Source organism: Equus quagga, chromosome 11, assembly GCF_021613505.1.
Source record: "Equus quagga isolate Etosha38 chromosome 11, UCLA_HA_Equagga_1.0, whole genome shotgun sequence".
Classification (NCBI taxonomy): domain Eukaryota; kingdom Metazoa; phylum Chordata; class Mammalia; order Perissodactyla; family Equidae; genus Equus; species Equus quagga.
The window spans coordinates 67,696,547-67,713,789 of NC_060277.1; the positions used below are offsets into that span (position 1 = coordinate 67,696,547).

Genomic DNA, 17,243 nt, shown 5'->3' on the forward strand with positions numbered 1-17,243 from the left:
AGCCCATCAGCCAGGGGCTCCGCCAGAGGAAAGCCAATCACCAGTCAAGTATTTATTCTGACGCCAAAGGGGGCGGGACGAGGTCGATAGGCCGCTAGCTGTTCAGAGCAAGCTTCGGTGCTGCGAGAAGTCACTACCTGGGAAAGTGCCTGAGACGTGTGTACTGGACACCCACACCTGGATAAACCTAGACATCCAAAACCTTCCTTCAAGATTTACCTCGCTCAATCCAGGTTGGGCTGACCTCACAAATGTCACTACTTCACTTACCCATCCTTGAGATGCCCAAATCTGTCTCCGTATGGGGCCGGCGGGTAAAACCACACTTCCCAGAATACCCTGCGGATCCAGCGTGATCAGCGCCCAGAAACTACAACTCCCAGGGTTCTGCGCGCCCCTGTGGGGCGGGGCTTTCTGGCGGCGACTCCCGCGAAGAGCAGATGGCAGAGCCGCCAGGGTCCCGGCACCGCTCGCTGTACAAACTGGTGGGCTCGCCCCCTTGGAAAGAGGCTTTTCGGCAGGTGAGTGTGGGGTTTGAGAAGCCTTGGCTGCGCCGTCGTCACTCCCCTCATCCGTCTGGAGCCGCGCTGTCCGGGCCTTCGCCTGAGCCCAGCCGGGGGAGGCAAGTGCCGGTAGCGCCTGGCCGGTGGAGGTGGACCTGGACTCCGCCTCCCGCCTGTGGGTCTGGGCTTGGTCACCGCTCGGCCGCTTCCTGGAATTTTTGGACTCCTGGGTGTGGGATTAACCCGGGCCGGTCCAGTCCCAGGAAGCCTTAATTTTGGATTTGGGTTTGTTTTAAATTTGAAGTGAGGTCGTGACCGCACCTCTGCACTTCTGCGGTAACACCACCGCCACCTGCTGCTCTTGGGTAGGTGGGCACCGAGAGAGGCACTTTGTATACCTACCTCATGCGAGATAGAAATTGTTTCTATTCCAGAGAGGAATCGAATAATTAGAAATTATTTATAATTCCAGAAATTATTTCTATTCCAAATTGTTTCTTCTGAGCCTCAGTTACTAAGTCTTAGCAGAGTTGTACCCTAACTCAGTACTGACCTCTTCTGAATTCAGCGTGCTTCCTGTAAGTAATAGGGCCTGCCTTTCCAGGAATCTCTTAAGTAGTGGGTATATCCCAGGAGAATAATCTGATGATAGAAATGACTGTTGACAGCAGGGTTTCTCAACCTTGGCTATTGACATTTTGAGGAAGATAGCTCTTTGTCATGGGGGGCTGTTCTGTGCACTGTAGAATGTTTAGCGGCATCTCTGGCCCCTACCCACTAGATGCCAGAAGCCCTACAACTAGAGTTGTGACAACCAAAAATGTCTCCAGGCATTGCCAGGTGTCCCCTGGGAGATAAAATCGCCTCAAGTCAAGAAACACTGTTGTACAGGGAGGCAGCTACCATAGCCTTATCTAGGATAGCAAGAATTTGGATGCAGTGGATGCTGTTAGCACCACCCAACCACTGAGGGAGCTGGCATTGAGGATAGAATATGAAATATGGTGATCTGGAAACACATGACCAAAGTATTGTAATTTCACCCATCCACATGTGGATAAGGACTGGAGAGGAATATGGCAGAATAACAATAGTTAGAATTATAGTTGAAATTTTTTGTCTATAAATTTCCTTGAATGTTTTATCAACTAGTCTAAGAGGTTTTTTTTTCAAATGGAATTGCCTTTTTCCCCCCCTGTCTTTCTCCTTCTCCCAAGGGATGCCTGGAGAGAATGAGAAACAGCCGGGACAGGCTCCTGAACAAATACCGCCAGACTGGAGGCAATATGCCAGAGAGAGCTCAGAACACCCTTCTGGTACAAGAGGTGATGGAAGAAGAGTGGAATGCTTTGCAGTCAATGAAGAGCTGTCCAGAGGCCTTGGCTCAGGTCAGGCTGGGATGTGTGTTTTCAGGAAGGGTGCTACAGCACCAAGAATGCCTAGTGTCCTGTACCTGTTTCCCCAAGTCCTCTCAACTCATCCGTCCTCTAGCCCGCAGTCAGGATTCTAACTGCCTTTGACCCAGGTTCTTCTGTCCTTAATGTTAGACTCGTCTAGATTAATAGTTCGTACATGCCAGACTGTTAGTCTGCTGCATCATTGCAACATAACGTTTCGTAATTAGTTTCATCATCACTTATGAAACTCAAAAGAAAGAAATTTCACTCCTCGGCTCCATCGCTGGAAATTTTGATTGGGTAGACATGGGCTGGGAATGTCTCTTTTTAAAAAAAGATCCCCAGGGGCTTTCTGATTCTATTCTCAGTCGAGTTGGGATGTGGGTGTGGATAGGAAACCATTTACCGTGTATCAGGAGGAGCACTGGATTGGAAGTCAGTAGTTCTGGAATTTTGATCCTGGTTTTCCTGTTGCCTCTTTGAGCTTTAATTTTCACATTTATAAGATGAAGAAGATAATGTTGTCAGCCTTGTGAGGACAATATAAGAAAACATGTGGGAAGCTGCTTTGAAAACATCAAGGCTCTCTATAATAATGACACATTCTTTGGTGCCTCCTATGTATCCTACAGTAGTTCAGTGTTTGAGTTACGTAATCACAATCAGTACTCACAAATACCCTCTCAGGCAGGTTTTATTCCCACTTTACAGAGCCCCCTGAGGTTTACAGAGGCTAGGCACTTTCCACCAGTCACATAGCTCTGGCAGGACCATATACTTAGTGCTGCCCTATTCTGTCTCCCCTAAATTTGGCGCCATTATTTTGTCCCTGGGTGGTTAATTTAATCATTTGTTGATGACTTCTCAGCATGACCACATTACCATGTTGCCAGCACATTCTACAGAAGGACTTGACTGACTTCTTCAGTTAAATCTGAGTTCCTCAAGCCGGCTTCCAACTGTGAATCATTGTGGGGCTTGTCAGCTGATTATAACCTCAAGCCTCTGATGCCTCCACTTTCTCTTGCAGTTGGAGGAGCTGATGGACCTGGCTGTGCTGGAGGAAATCCAGCAGGAGCTGATTGACCAAGGTGACCTCTGTGAGCAGCCCTTCCTGCCTATATCGAGCTACTCTAATGCTGACCTTTTTGCTAAACACTATTAGTTCTTAACTCCCCTTCCTCTACTTCCATCTCCAGTTGAGTGTCCAGAAGTCTTTGTTTTCACTCTGAAGTCTTGGCTATCTGTCTTCCCAATAATAAGAGTCTTCAGTGTGCTGAAGACTCATTGCATGGTACTGTTTTCTCCTTATGACTACCCTACGAGGTAGTATGAGACAGGAGGAAATGGTATCTTACACAGGTTGCACAGCTAGTGGTGGAGTTGGGAAGCAAATGGATTCTGTGCGTCCAGTTCCCATGTTTATTCTCCCCTATAGTACCTCTCTATTAATAGACTAGTAGTAGTCCTGTTACCTTACAGGATACAGTGCATGATCAGATCTCTTGTGCTGCCTAATTTAAGTGCCTTCTCACTCTGTCCGTTCTTTACTGACTCCCCAGGGCCTTGTGAGCATCCCCTCCCTGAGGTATCCATAGCACCATAGAGCGCATAATTTCTCACCTTATGTATTAAGTTGTTTATCACATAGTCCTACCTTGACTTGGCTCAGTTTTATCATCTGTAAAGTGGAGATAATAGGCCGACCCTATGAGTTTGTTTGTCAGCTTAAAGAGCGTGTGTAGAAGACGCACGCAGCAGCACCTGGCGTAGAGAAAGCTTTCCGTAGGCGATAGCTGTCCTCATGAAGACGCGGGACAGAGTGCTGAGATCCACTCCTCGGCTTTCCCGTTTTCACTTGTGTGGCTCTGGGCAAAGCATTTCCTCCCCCTGTGCCTCAGTTTCTTCTTTTTTAAAATAAAGATAACAGCAGCGAAGAAGTTAGTATATGTAAAAGACTTAAAATAGCATTTGACACATAGGGAGTGCTAGGCGAGTGTTAGTTGTCGTTGTGATTGGTATTACTGGCTCTAGTTAGACTGTAGATTCCTTGGTTTTAGTTCTCTTTTCTCATGATTCGCCCTTCACCCACCCCTACAAACCCTATCTTAGTGGTGAAACATAGGACTCACTAAATATTTCTTTTGGGGCACATTTAACTGAAAAATCTGAAGCAACAAGGATTTACTGTGTTCTGCCATACTCGGTCATAAGGAACACTCTAGAACACGGGTTGACAAACTTTCTGTGAAGGGCCGGATAGTAAATATTTTAGCCTTTGTGGTCCATACTGTCTCTGTTGCAGCTACTCATTGCTGTCGTAATGTGAAAACAGCCATTGACAATCCATAAACAAATGAGCATGGCTATGTTCCAATGTAACTTTATTAAAAAAAACAGAAGGTGGGCTGGATATGGCCTGTGGGCTGTGGTTTGCTGACCCCTGTTCTAAAGTCTAGACTGTGAGCTCATCAAGAGCAGGGACTGGTCTTTTTCATCTTTGTACCCCATACCTACCATGTACTAGATATTGTTGCATGTTTACTGAATGAATGAACACACAGATTCTGAACAATTCAGACTCTGAATATGTGGACATTGGGGAACAGGTCATTTAAACCCAGCAGGGTGGGCCCGGCATCAGAAGTAAGCGCCCTGTAAGTATCAGCTTTCTCCAGTTGCCCTGGGACCCTCTACATCTCTGCTCCTGTGGCCTCTGGAGATGTATGTGAAACTTATCTCCTTGTCCCTTAGCCTCACCACTTCTCCTCTTGTGGTCACAAGAAGGCAGACAGGAAAGGAGAGATCTAACACGATAAAGCCTCACAGAGCAGTAAATATCTAGTGATTGGTGGCATGATTTTGCCCAAATTTTTCTCTTGCGTGGATGAAGCCTTTGAAGGTGAAGCTTTGCATTAAAGACAGGGCAGTCTGGGTGAAACAAGGTAAAGCGCTCCAGCTGTCCTTTGCCTTGCAGAACAGTCCATCATCCGTGAATATGAGAAGAGCTTGCAGTTTGATGAAAAGTGTCTCAGCGTCATGCTGGCTGAGTGGGAAGCAAACTCCCTCATCTGTCCTGTGTGTACAAAGTAAGAGTTTTCAAAACCTTTTCGGCGTTATTGGTTCCCACCCCCCGACTGCAAGGTGAGGGGAATTTCCCCCTAAACTTGTTGTCTGGAAAGGTTTGGGGATCCAGGCCTGCTGGCTGTGATACTCTGGGATCCCACTTCTGCTTCTAGGTACAACCTGAGAATAACCAGCGGTGTGGTCCTGTGTCAGTGTGGCCTGTACGTCCCGTCTCATGTAAGTGTTCCACACGCAAATTTTGTGTCACCTCTTCCCACCTGTATCTCCTGTCTTCAGGAAGCTTCAGTGGTGTGCTGGAACCCATTATGCACCTCTCTCCCTAGCTTCATGTTCTGTTCACAGTGGTAGCTGGAATCAGCCCTGGTGAGAATATATACAGCATGGAAATTGGCAAGCTCTGCAAATCTCAGTGTTCCCTGCCCACCCCCAGCCATTTGTTAAACACTTACTAATGTATCACTTCGTGAGCCTTATAGAGGGCCCAGTTCAGAATTGGAAACACTTGTATCTGATCTTCCATAAAAATTTTCCAGGTGTGAAGACACACCCATATTCAGAATTTAAGCTTCAATGATCTTAAAATACAGAAGGAGCCCTCTTATCTGACATGATGGGGAACGAAAGTTTGTCGGTTGGTTAAAGTAGCAAATTACAAAAATGAAACATTTTATGGTAAGTTCCAAGCATAAGAATTTATTTGCCAGTCCTTGGGTAGGGCTCTGTTGATTGGAGAGCTGAGTCTTTTTTACATAAACCTCTCTTACCATGTGTAGTCTTGAGTTCCCAGTTTTGTTTTTGTAAAGTGCATCAAGAAGTTGAGTGCATAACTTGAGGATTTTTCCTCCCCTATCTTTCACCTAATTCAACAGCTCTTTAAAAAAAAATTTCTTTTAGCAACTTATCTTTTTGAGTGTTTCCTAAACATTCCACTTACTATCATAAAAGCATCATTCTCTTATTTCATTGGTTTACATAATATATAATTAAATGACTCAATTACAGTAGCCAGTTCAGTTAGCACAAACAGATCTGGGACCAAGCAGTGCTGGCTCTTAGTAAGGATGCGTTTGGCTGTGGGATGGGGGTGGGAGGGGGTTCAAAAGCGTAAAGGAGGCTAGAAAGCTGCTAGCTCTGAGTGCTCCTGGCAGTGGGTATGTTTGATAGCAGGAGTGGAGAGCATTGGGTCGTCTGGAGAGGCGATTACATGGAGATTGGTTAAGAGATCTTCATAGTACAATCGTGAGCCCAAGATCATTGTTAAAGGCCCAAGGGATCAAGCCATCACAGCGAGCCAGAGTTATGTGGGTTGGCATGAAGAATCCAGATTGTCAACCTGTTGACTATGAGGTAACAAAGATTAGGTTGTAGTTTGACTTTTTTTATATTTTAGTCTCCAGAGCTGACAGAGCAGAAGCTTCGTGCCTGTTTGGAGGACAGTGTGAATGAGCACAGTGCACACTGTCCCCACACACCCGAATTTTCAGTCACTGAAGAGACAGAAGAAAAGTCCAGCCTTCTCATGAGCTGTCTGGTAAGTCTCCCATGGGCCTCAGTGGTAAGAGTGGGTCAGTGGTTGGTTTTATTCCCACCCGGTAGAAATAATAGCTTAGAAAGAAAGAAGTGTTTAAAAATGCAGTTTGTTCTCTGAGGAATTTACCTTGAATGGAAAAGTGAAGGTAATGAGTCACTTCAACTAAAAGGCCCACCCTGCCCTGAAGGGGGACGGCACCGAGGCAGCGCAGGACCCTGGAAGGAGCGCTGGCCTGGAACCAGGAAGCCTGGCTTCACTGCCTGCTCTCCTTTGATTGGCAGCCGTGGGCTTAGATTCAGCTGATTGTTTCCTATTCATGAGACCCAAAGAGGCCATCCTGGTGCCAGTTTGGCAGAAGGGTACAGGACAGGAAGCAGAGCAGGGCAGCATCAGGCTTGTCTCTTCAGGGAGAATCTTCACGGAGCACCAAGGGCCGGTCCTTGGCCCCCTAAGTGACAGCTCAGGTGTGAGAGAACAGGACCCCTCGAGCGGATATAGAGCCACCCTGGCTTAGAAGCCTTAAGCTTGCTGTAGGAACCAGTATATCTTGCAGTGGTCTGCGGATAGAGCTTCCAGGTCCCAAGCAAGGGGAGCTTTCGGATTGTGAGCACACTGCACTTAGGGAAGTCCAAAACTATGGCTTCCTACTGCGTGTTTATAGTTCATCCATGGCCCTCTCATTCCTTATGCAGTTTACCTATAGGAGTTGTTTTTATTATAAGCAGTATTGCCTAGTAACACAGCCAACATTTCACTTTTATCAAGTTTCTTCCGTAAGTTATTTAGTTCTACTCATTCATTAACAAAAAAATGTATTGAGGACTCATTTAAATTAAAAAATACACCTTCTCTTGGGGCTGGCCCCATGGCCGAGTGGTTAAGTCTGCGCGCTCCGCTGCCAGCGGCCCAGTGTTTCGTTGGTTCAAATCCTGGGCGCAGACATGGCACTGCTCATCAAACCTCGCTGAGGCAGCGTCCCACATGCCACAACTAGAAGGACCCACAATGAAGAATATACAACTATGTACCGGGGGGCTTTGGGGAGAAAAAGGAAAAAAAAACTTTAAAAAAAAAATACACATTCTCTTCCAGAGCTCAAGGCTAGGGTTGGTGATAAGAGAATGCAGAAATCAGGTAGTGCTCACTTCAAGGGAGCTGCAGGGGGAGGGCTGCGGGAGTTCAGACGAGATGACTCATTTATGGATGAAGGCTTCCTGGAGGAGGCATTTAACCTTGGCCTTAAAGTGTGGGATGGTAGATATGGTGAGATCAGGGAAGAGCTTACTGGAAGATCCCCTAGTGAAGAACAAGGTGGAGAGGCAGAACACTTGTGGGGTGCATATGGAGAGCATCACATTCTGCTCAGCTGGAGCATTGGGTCCAGGAGGGAGAGGAGAGCCATGATCTGATAAGGTCAGTACTGCGGCTGCAAAGGTGAGATGTTTTGAGTCAGAAACAACATTTAAGAGGCTGTCCCAGTACTCTGCGGGAGAAGCGGAGAGGCTGTCCCGGTACTCTGTGGGAGAAGCGGAGAGGCTGTCCCGGTACTCTGTGGGAGAAGCGGAGAGGCTGTCCCGGTACTCTGTGGGAGAAGCGGAGAGGGCTTGAACCTAGTGACAGTTGGGATGGTGCGGGTGGGATGGACATGAGAGGCTTAGAAAGTGAATTGATGAGATTGGGCAGCTGTGGATGTCAGGGTGGAGGAGTCAAAGAAGATGCGAGGTTTCAAGGCCAGGTAACTGGGCGTAGGTGGGGCCCTGTGTAGAAGACAAGGTTTGTGCAGAGAACTTTAGAGGTCAACCGTGGACATGCTGAAGCTGAGATTTCGGTCAGTCCTCCAGGTTTTGTGTGGTTAGGAGTGCAGGAGTGGAGCTGAGCGTGAGGGATAGGTTTAAAAGTCGGTTGCTTCTGAATGATTGCGGAAGGGAATAGGTGAGATAATTCTCCCAAAGGAGGACTTGTCGAAAAGGCCACTGATTCTTGGGCCTTGCCTGCATTTTGGGCGTGGGGGAACAAGTGGGGCCTTAGTGGCGATGGAAGAATGGAGGCCAGAGAACAGAAGTGTGGAAGCCATGGAAATGAGTGCGTAGCAGCACTCACCAGAGAGACTGAAGTAGACATTGGTGACCTCATGTAGATGGTTTCAGTGGAATTAAAGGGTCAGGTAGCTACTACCTGATTTTAATTTTAGGAATTTGAGTGAATAGGAAGCCAAGAAGTAGAAATAGTAACTGTGGAATAGATTTTCCAAGAAGTTTAGCAATAAAGAGGAGGAAAGATGTTAACTTGGCTTTTTAGAAGGAAGAATGTTTGAGTGCATTTGTAAACGGAGGATTCCCTGGAGGGCTGGGGGTGGGAGTTGAAGGGTAGATAACAGGGAAACAAGGCCCCAGAGCTGCCAGGAGGGATGGGACTGTGCTGGAGGGGGGCAGTGGGATTACATTTACTGAACTCTCAACTGTATACCAAGTGTTCTACACACACCATCCATTTCGTCGTGAGGTGGATACTGTCCCCGTTGTTAGGGAGGAAGCAGGGTCAGATAAGTGCAGTGATCTGGCCTAAGTTGCACTGCTGAGACAGAGCTGGTCTCGGAGCCCGGGTGGCAGCGGTTCCAGCACCCCTGCCATTTCCTGCTCCAGCCTTGGGGCTGGGTAGAGGGACGCTGTTTTCCTTTGGATTGTATGAGACGTGAGACAGAGGGTGAAAGTTGGAGTAACACCTGTCGCTACTTGCTAGTGACTGCAGGTGTGGGCACCCCTCCCCTAACCAGGCACAACTGCTTGCATTCTCGAATATGCAGCTGTTTTCTGGCCTTCATGCTCTTGCTATTTTCGTCTGGAATGCCTTCAGCTCCTCCCACTCAGTTCAAGGATCATTTGTATGTTTATTGAGCACCACTGTATGCCAAATGATGTGTAAAGCCTGACTCCTCGCATAGAACGGGGCAGGCCCTCCTTGGGCTCCCACTGTGCCTGATGCTGCGTCCCTATAACACTACTGCCATTACCTGCTCCCGTCTTGTCCTTGAGGACAAGGACCATATCTTTATTTTTACTCCCATTCCTTGCAAGGCAAAGATGAGAGACAGGAGTGAGAGGGAAGGGCAAAATTGTATTCAGTACGCTATCCCAGAATTCACCACTTTGAAAGGTAAATCATTTGGAATGCTCTGCAGCTCCAGTGTGTCATTAGACCTCTGGCTTCTCTGAAGGGGAATCAAGGACATTGGGTTCAGTGAGGCCAGGCTGTCAGGTGATTCAGCATGGATGTTGAGGATGAGGCAGAGGAGGGTGTGGTTAGAGGTGGTAACATGCAGCCACAAGACTTGGAATGTTTGAGATGTGAGAGAACAGTGGTATAGGGTGGTCATGGGGACGGAATGTGACCAGAAAGCCAAATACATTACCTGTGGAAATGGAGTCAAGGGGAAGGACAGGATTCCTTAGCAGTGGTGGGGCTGAGCTGTCGAGGAGCCGGGAGCCAGTCTCATACTCGGGTGCTTACTAAGTTAGGGGAGACCAAGGTGCTTTAGAATTAGTGGGCCTCTGGGCCTGATTCTGCCTGCAGTGAGCGTGCACATTGTTCCTGTGACACATGCCTGTTCCAATCTCTTCTCCTCCCTGCCAGGCTATAAAAGCTGCCAGCTATCCAAAGTCTGAAAAATCTTTCTGGTCCCCAGTTTCCTGAGGGTGAGGGTATTTAGTTAGTCCATCTCCAGGATTTAATCTTAGCTCGAAGGCCCCACTGCTGCTGATGCTTTCACAGGCTTTCACTGTGAAGCTGCAGGACAGAGGTCCAGTGAAGCCTGAAAGCAGGCTCATAAACGGCCTCTGACCACTACACCTGGAAACCCATCTCCTAACTGTAAGTGAACGTGGCATCATCTCCTCCGTAGGAACCCCAGTTGCAGCGTGAACATCATCACTGATTGCAACTTTTACCCAGATACTGAGATAACTCCCATCACTGGAATACAATTTGAGCTGACTTTTTTTCTGTTTAAATCCAGGCTTGTGATACGTGGGCTGTGATCCTCTAGAGCCAGCCTCCACTCACGTCATCCTGCTGGGCTGGAAACAACGAGTTCCATCTGAGAAGGGGCCCTGTAAATACAAACCTTTTATTTCTAATTTATTTTGTATTAAATCTTTTCAAACGTTTCTGCTCTTGGTGTTTTGTAATGCAGGTTGAAAGGGAAGAAACAGAAAAAGACAAATCATTTTAGAGGAGGATAAACCAATTTTACTGTCCATCACTGCATTATACAAAAATCTAGAAATAATAGATCTGTTGAGAAGAAATGAATGAATAGTAAATAAGAGGGCAACAGAAATAATTTAGATTTGAATAATTTTCCATGATATTAGGATGAAAACCATTTGAAAGCGCGTGTGTCTGCCTCCGGCGTGGGTCTGTTCACTGCCTGAAGCCCACCACATAAGTAAGGCGTTCAGCACCCTGCCTGCTCTACTGGCTCTTGACAAAACCTTTGAGGTCTTCGAGGAAAGTAATGTACTCCTGGTGCTCCAGGGCTGTGCTGAGCTCCACCAATTCATCTGCGAAAGTGTTGTCCACCCCTCGGTCCGCAAGGAAATCCATTAGGTGGTCATATAAGGCCTACAAGGAGAAACAACACTTACTAGCTAAAAAAGAAAACAAACAAAACTTCCTCTGTAACACTTATTAATTAAAATGCTCCTCTGTCCCTCCTTGGACTGGGACCCTCCCCTGCAAGGCCCGAGAGCACTCCCGTCTCATCGAGTACTCACCCAGTCCAAGGAGTCCGTGTTGAGTGTGTAATTTGTGTCCTTCCATTCAGACTCGCCTGTGGACTGAAAGCTCACTTCCCTGATGGAGAAAATGTCACTCTCGTCCTCCTCCTCTTGTCCAACCTGAGAAGAGACAGTATTTGGGGAAACTGAAGGGTTTTCCAGGACAAGCCAGACTCACACAAAGAAAAGGGACTATTTACAGCTTGAAACTCACCAGATTTTAACCTTTCTTCCTCATCACCCACCTCTCTTCCCCTGCTTTGTGCTGGTCTAAGCTAGAAAATGTTAACATCTGCTAAACGGGGCCAGGAAGGTCCCCGGAGGCCCTCTTTGTCCCCAGGGGTGCCAAGGGGCTAGCATTCATCCTACATACCTCATCTTCTGGATAGTGACAGTCCAGCACAAGGGCCTTCTTGCCGCCATTCTTTATAACTTCAACCACGAAATTGGGAGTGGATGTCAATTCAGGCTGGGGAAACAGGAACAAGTCAGCACGTGCCACTGTTGGAAGGGTCAGCTGCACGGACTAAAGGTCTCAGACAGATTGTGGGGGTGGGGGAGATGTCTTACGGCCACCACTACTAGGATATTGTTTAGACATTTTTAAAGTCTTATGCTACAGCCCTCCCAAATAAGGAGTCATTAGAATCTTGAGCACGTTATTAAAGCTACATGGCATGGGCTGGCCCAGTGGTGCAGTGGCTAAGTTAGCGTGCTCCGTGGTCCATATCCTGGGTGAGGACCTACACACTGCTCATCAAGCCACGCTATGGCAGCGTCCCACATACAAAATAGAGGAAGACTGGCACCGATGTTAGCTCGGGGACAATCTTCCTCACCAAAATAAACAAACAAATAAAGCTACATGGCAGCTGGTTCAGGAGATTGGGCTGAACTCTTCCTGTAGATCCTTTCTAGGCTATTCACTTATAGAGGACAGAGTATCATATTTAATACAGTGCGTATTTAGTACACATTTCACTTCTGTTAGCATCCTACTTGTTTAAAGAATATACTAGGTTTAGAATTAATAAATCTGAATTCCAGCCTCAGCTATGTGCCAGTTAATCTTCCGTGGCCTGTTTCTCCATCCATACACTGCAAAGCTGGCCTAAAGCTCCACGACCTCTTTCCAGCTGACTATTTACAGACCAGGACCAATGGCCAGGGCATCTGGCTAACTGGCCATCCTAAGGGCTGGATAATCACAGCAACTCTCCCTTTGCTGGTGAGCCATCCAATGTCAGTGAGATCTTAGTCAGGGGCGGGCGCCTGAGATAGAAGCACACCAGGGAGCTGTGCTCTCTGTGCTAGGTCATGAGACAATACTGATGCCTGCCTAGTCAGGAAGTCTGGGGACCCTGTGGCCCTCATCCTGGCTGGTTTCTAGGCCAAGCACACTGCTTCCTAAAATGTTTGAAGACTGGGTACCATCGAAGTCCAACTAAGAGGGCCAGTAACCTAAGGAAAGACCCTGCCAAAATCTCTGTGGAACTCTCTGATGCCCTGGCTTTGCTACCTTGGTTAAGTGGCTGGTGTTAATGCCAGCCTGGCCATGCCAGAACATTCTCACGAAGAAACAGTCCAAACGATCATCTCCGATATCAAGCACCTCCCTATCAGGGGAAGGCTTAGGGCCGTTTCACTTCCTTTCCACGAAGAGAACACAGGCCAAACCAGACAGCCGAAGCCTGCAGACGGCAATTGACATGGTCCCCGGGAAAGAAAAGGGGCCACACAGTTCGGGTGCTAAAGCTGGCCAGAAACTACAGCTCTACAAGTCAAGTCCCAAGGATGGTTGTCCTTTGCCTTCTCTCCGACTAGCATTAGAGGAATTAAAAAAGATACACAACACAACACAACAAAAATGATGCTCCTGCTCTAAGCCCCTGGAAGAGCCTGTGAGAATGCTGAGGTAAAGGCCGGTTACAGTGTTACAAGCTCACCTCCTGTTCTTCAACCTTCTGCCCTTGGGAGGGCTCCTCCTCCCCATCAAATGTTGGTGGGATGCTGTTGTTAATATTGAAAGTGACAGTGATCCTAGAAAGGAGAAGGAAAACACAACAGACTGTAGTTTTAACTGAGTAGTTAAACAGCCTGCTACAGTTACACATGCTTGTTAAGACAATGTCTCTGTCTCAGCCAGCTTCACATCTGCTTTATTTGCAGAACCTCCACAAATGCCTGGCTGGCTGCATCCCACCCTGAGATGGATTTAGCAGGTCTGAAGTGTGCTTACTATATGCCAACTGCTGGAAGTCAAATGAATAGGCCCTAGTTTATCTCAGCCAAATACACTCATGTGTGGGCTGCTTCCATCAGGCCAGCATCCCAGGGCTCACTGCCAACATGTGTCCCTGTTATCTCGTGGCCACAGCTAGCTGACACTGCCCTCCCTAGTCTTCCCAGGACACCCTCAGGTGGTGGTGAGCAGCTGAGAAGCTGGTGGGATGGAATAGAAACCTCCTTTAAGAGCTTTTCTCCATTAGAAAATCTGCCTCTGGGAGGAGGAGCGCTGAGGGGGTGTTGCACCGGCTGAGGACCAAGAGCAGGAAGGCCCCAGGAAGGGGGGGGGGGGGGGGCCTAACAAAGGACAATAGCTGCAGTGCAGGTTCATTCTCCAGATTAGTTGTGGGAAGTTTTATCATCACAAAGCAGGCCAGAAACACCAACTAATGACAATTTTAAGGTGCAAGAATCCTCACTTGACAAATAACGTTCCAAAGTCTGAGTCAAAATTTGGCGAGATTTGGAACTAGCACGGCCATGCTGCACAAGTCCAGCAGGCGCCCTGCAGACAACGCACACTGCAGCTGCTGCCTCTGGAGCTGTGCTGACCGGCTGCCTGGCCAGGAAGCTACCTTCCCACAGAACAATGGTGGTGTGAGGTTCAGCCACGAAAATTTATCTCATCTGTAACAGTGCTGACCAGGCTGAGCTCCAGGGCACAGAAATGCTGTTATGTTCATTAGAACATTATTTATAATGGCCCCAACCTGGCTATAACTTACCCTAGGAAAATGGTTTAGGTGAAGTTACAGAATACACAATTGATCAACGTATGGGAAAAAAACACATTGTACCACTGGGCAAAAAAGAATCAGAACCCTACTTCCCAACATATACAAAAGGTCACTCAAAATGGATCACAGACTTAAACATCTGAACTACGTCAAAAATTCCCCACCGTTCTAACGGCAGCTCTTATAGTGTAACCCCATTCTCTTACACAGGAGTTATACATCTTGCATTTTCACCTACTGTAAGCATCAGAGAGCAGGGCCTTGTTTGGCTGAGCCAGAGCCTGCAGTGTAATGAGTCAGCACTGTAGACCTGAGCTCAAACGGATTCTATGAGTGCAGTAAGAAGCCCTGAATTTGCATGCCTAGATTCAGGCAGGGGAGGGCCTCCCTCACCAGTAAGGGTTTACTGAATGACCGCCTCTGCTGCTCCCAGACTTCCAGCTACTTCCATGCTACTTCTCCTTATTAACCAGCCCACAGCCAATGTGTGCAGTGAACGAACTACCTGGAGCTTCTACAGTTATCCCAGTGAACCCTTCTGTCTCCTGGAAACCATGTGTCAAAGTGCCTGCCTTGACTCGAGGCTGTTCCACGATGCCTCAGGGCAGGTCCCGCAGGGTTATGCATTTGCTCCCTCGAGTCCCCAGGCCCCCAGTACTTACTTTTCTCCAGCAACTTTCCGTACTAATTTGGCTTCTGTCCCATTCACTTCCAGCTCCCATCCTCCAGACATCTTGGGGAGGGATTTATGCTTCTGTATCTTCTTTTCCTCCTTAATTTCATCACTCAGGAATTCAACAAAAGCTTTGTCCCCTACAATGAAAACCCATAAGACATAGAAAAAGATCCAGTCTAAAACATAAAAATAACCTTAGTTACTGCAGCGAGAAATCTGGACTTGGACTGTTTCCAATACATCTGCTATTAACGGTAGCTCTGGGAACTTATTCCAAGTCACATCCATTAGGCATTTCCTCATCTGTAAAAATGCCCTAATGCCATCAGTAGGAAGCTGAGCTTCTTCTGGAAAAGTGACTGCCAATTTGAGCCATGCTGAGGCTTATAAGCCAGAAAGGCAGTTCCCACAAACGAAGAAGGTGTTCCAGAGAAGCATGGTTTTCAGTACAATCTTAAACCTTTTAGAACAAAGAGCGTAGTTACACACGCCCGGGATACATACCAAAGTTTCAAAGAGGTATTCAGTTACAAATTAGCGGGTCAAGATAACCACGAAGTGGGGAAAGAGACTAATACCGTCATTACCCACAGGAGGTCGGAGGGGAAGGATGCAGTCTTCTCCTAAGAGCGCATTCTTTAATGGTCAAGTCAGATTGTACAATGTATGTCTGATGGGCCATAAATCAAGCCGAATCCATTTTGAACTAGAATGGCCAGCCCACATACCTCAACATGTGAAAATTCCTTGTCTCCCTCTTTCGCTTGCCAACCGACATAACCACGCTACTTTTAACCACTACCTTGAACCTTCCCAAAGTTCCATTTTCGAAAGACTAAGGAGAAAGTCGGCCTCCAGATTTAACTGTCTCTCTCCCCGCAAAACGAAACACTTGGAAGACGGGGGAAAAGGGGAAATGTGATCACACGTGGGTTTAACCCTCTGGTTGTCAATCAGTGGGAAACCGTTCCGGACCTCGGGCGCGGCTCCGGGCGGTCCACGCGCGGTCTACACTTCCTTGCCCGGCCCCAGACCCCCACCGCATCCAGGACTCTGCCCCTCACAGCCCGGCCCACGTGCGCGAGACTCACCCTCGGTGTGCAGCGCGCCGCAGCCGCAGGCGCAGGGCCCGCGAGGCCGCAGGAGGCCGGGCCGCCGCTCCGACCCCGCGCGCACGCTGAGCAGCCCGAAGGGTCGGCCGCACGGGCGCGGCGCGGGCTGCAGCAGCTGCCGGAGCGGCGGGGAGGGCGCGGCGGCGCGGAGGCCGGCGACGGCGGAGCCGAGGGCGCGGGGCACGCAGCGCAGCAGCGGCAGCATCGCGCAGGCGGCGGCGGCGGACACGTGCGGATGCGAACGACGCCGGGGCCCAGGCGGCCCCTTGACCGAGCGCGCCGCCGGAAGTCCCGCCCCACCCCGCCCGGGAAGCGCTTCCGCGCCGCCGCTTTGCTCAGCGCGGGCACCGTGGGCGGGACTGCGCCCTCTGCTGGGGGCCTTCGGTGCAGCCTCCCGGGGGCTCGAATCCGGTAACCGAACTTTCTGGAGCTGAGCAGGCCTGAGTATGGTGTCAAAGGCTTTCTGTTTAATTTGCCAGCCTCAGTTCTCTCCGGCGACTGCTCTCCACATTCCCATCTACTGTTCTCGCGGCACGCCAGGCTTTCTGTGAGTTCAGTGCGCTCTTTCTGCCCCAAACTCGCCAACGACCAGCCTCCAAGGTCATCTCCCTCAGGAGGCCTTCCTGGAGACTCCCCCTCTCCTCCGCGAAACAAACAGGAACTCACGCCCGTGCGATCCGGCCTCTCTGCTTCATCCTTGTCTCAGCGGAAAGCTCAGCTCGTGGCACTGCTGGTGGACGTGGCAGCCTCCCCTACTCCCCCAGAGGGGAGCTCCGGAAGGGCAGGATTCCTGGTTAATTCCTGCCGCCGCCCCTCCCTTTACCCTCCAAACTTGCACCCAACTTTTTTTGATTTTTTTTTTAATTTGAGGAAGATTAGCCCTGATCTAACATCTGCTGCCAATCCTCCTCTTTTTGCTGAGGAAGACCGGCCCTGAGCTAACATCCATGCCCATCTTCCTCTACTTTATACGTGGGATGCCTGCCACAGCATGGCTTGCCAAGCGGTGCCATGTCCACACCCGGGATCCGAACCGGCGAACCCCGGGCCAACGAAGCAGAATGTGCAGACTTAACCACTGTGCCACAGGGCTGGCCCTGCACCCAACTTCTGATGCAACATCATTCTTCTGGGAGCAA

The 17,243-nt window shown here is 48.8% G+C and overlaps 2 protein-coding genes across 2 annotated transcripts; one reads left to right on the forward strand and one right to left on the reverse strand.

Moving 5' to 3' along the window:
- Window positions 1–400: 400 nt before the first annotated feature.
- Window positions 401–10,681, forward strand: RPAIN (RPA interacting protein). Its single transcript, XM_046676878.1, has 7 exons — window positions 401–521; window positions 1,721–1,891; window positions 2,931–2,991; window positions 4,878–4,989; window positions 5,140–5,203; window positions 6,378–6,518; window positions 10,531–10,681. Exons 1-7 carry the CDS (start codon window positions 441–443, stop codon window positions 10,558–10,560), a joined length of 660 nt encoding a protein of 219 aa, XP_046532834.1. The 5' UTR covers window positions 401–440; the 3' UTR covers window positions 10,561–10,681.
- A 59-nt stretch (window positions 10,682–10,740) lies between these two features.
- C1QBP (complement C1q binding protein) lies at window positions 10,741–16,398 on the reverse strand. Its single transcript, XM_046676877.1, has 6 exons — window positions 16,084–16,398; window positions 14,979–15,129; window positions 13,240–13,333; window positions 11,667–11,762; window positions 11,291–11,413; window positions 10,741–11,138 (listed from the first exon to the last, which is right to left on the reverse strand). The coding sequence occupies exons 1-6, from the start codon at window positions 16,307–16,309 to the stop codon at window positions 10,989–10,991; spliced, it is 840 nt and encodes a 279-aa protein (XP_046532833.1). The 5' UTR covers window positions 16,310–16,398; the 3' UTR covers window positions 10,741–10,988.
- Between the last annotated feature and the right edge of the window lie 845 nt (window positions 16,399–17,243).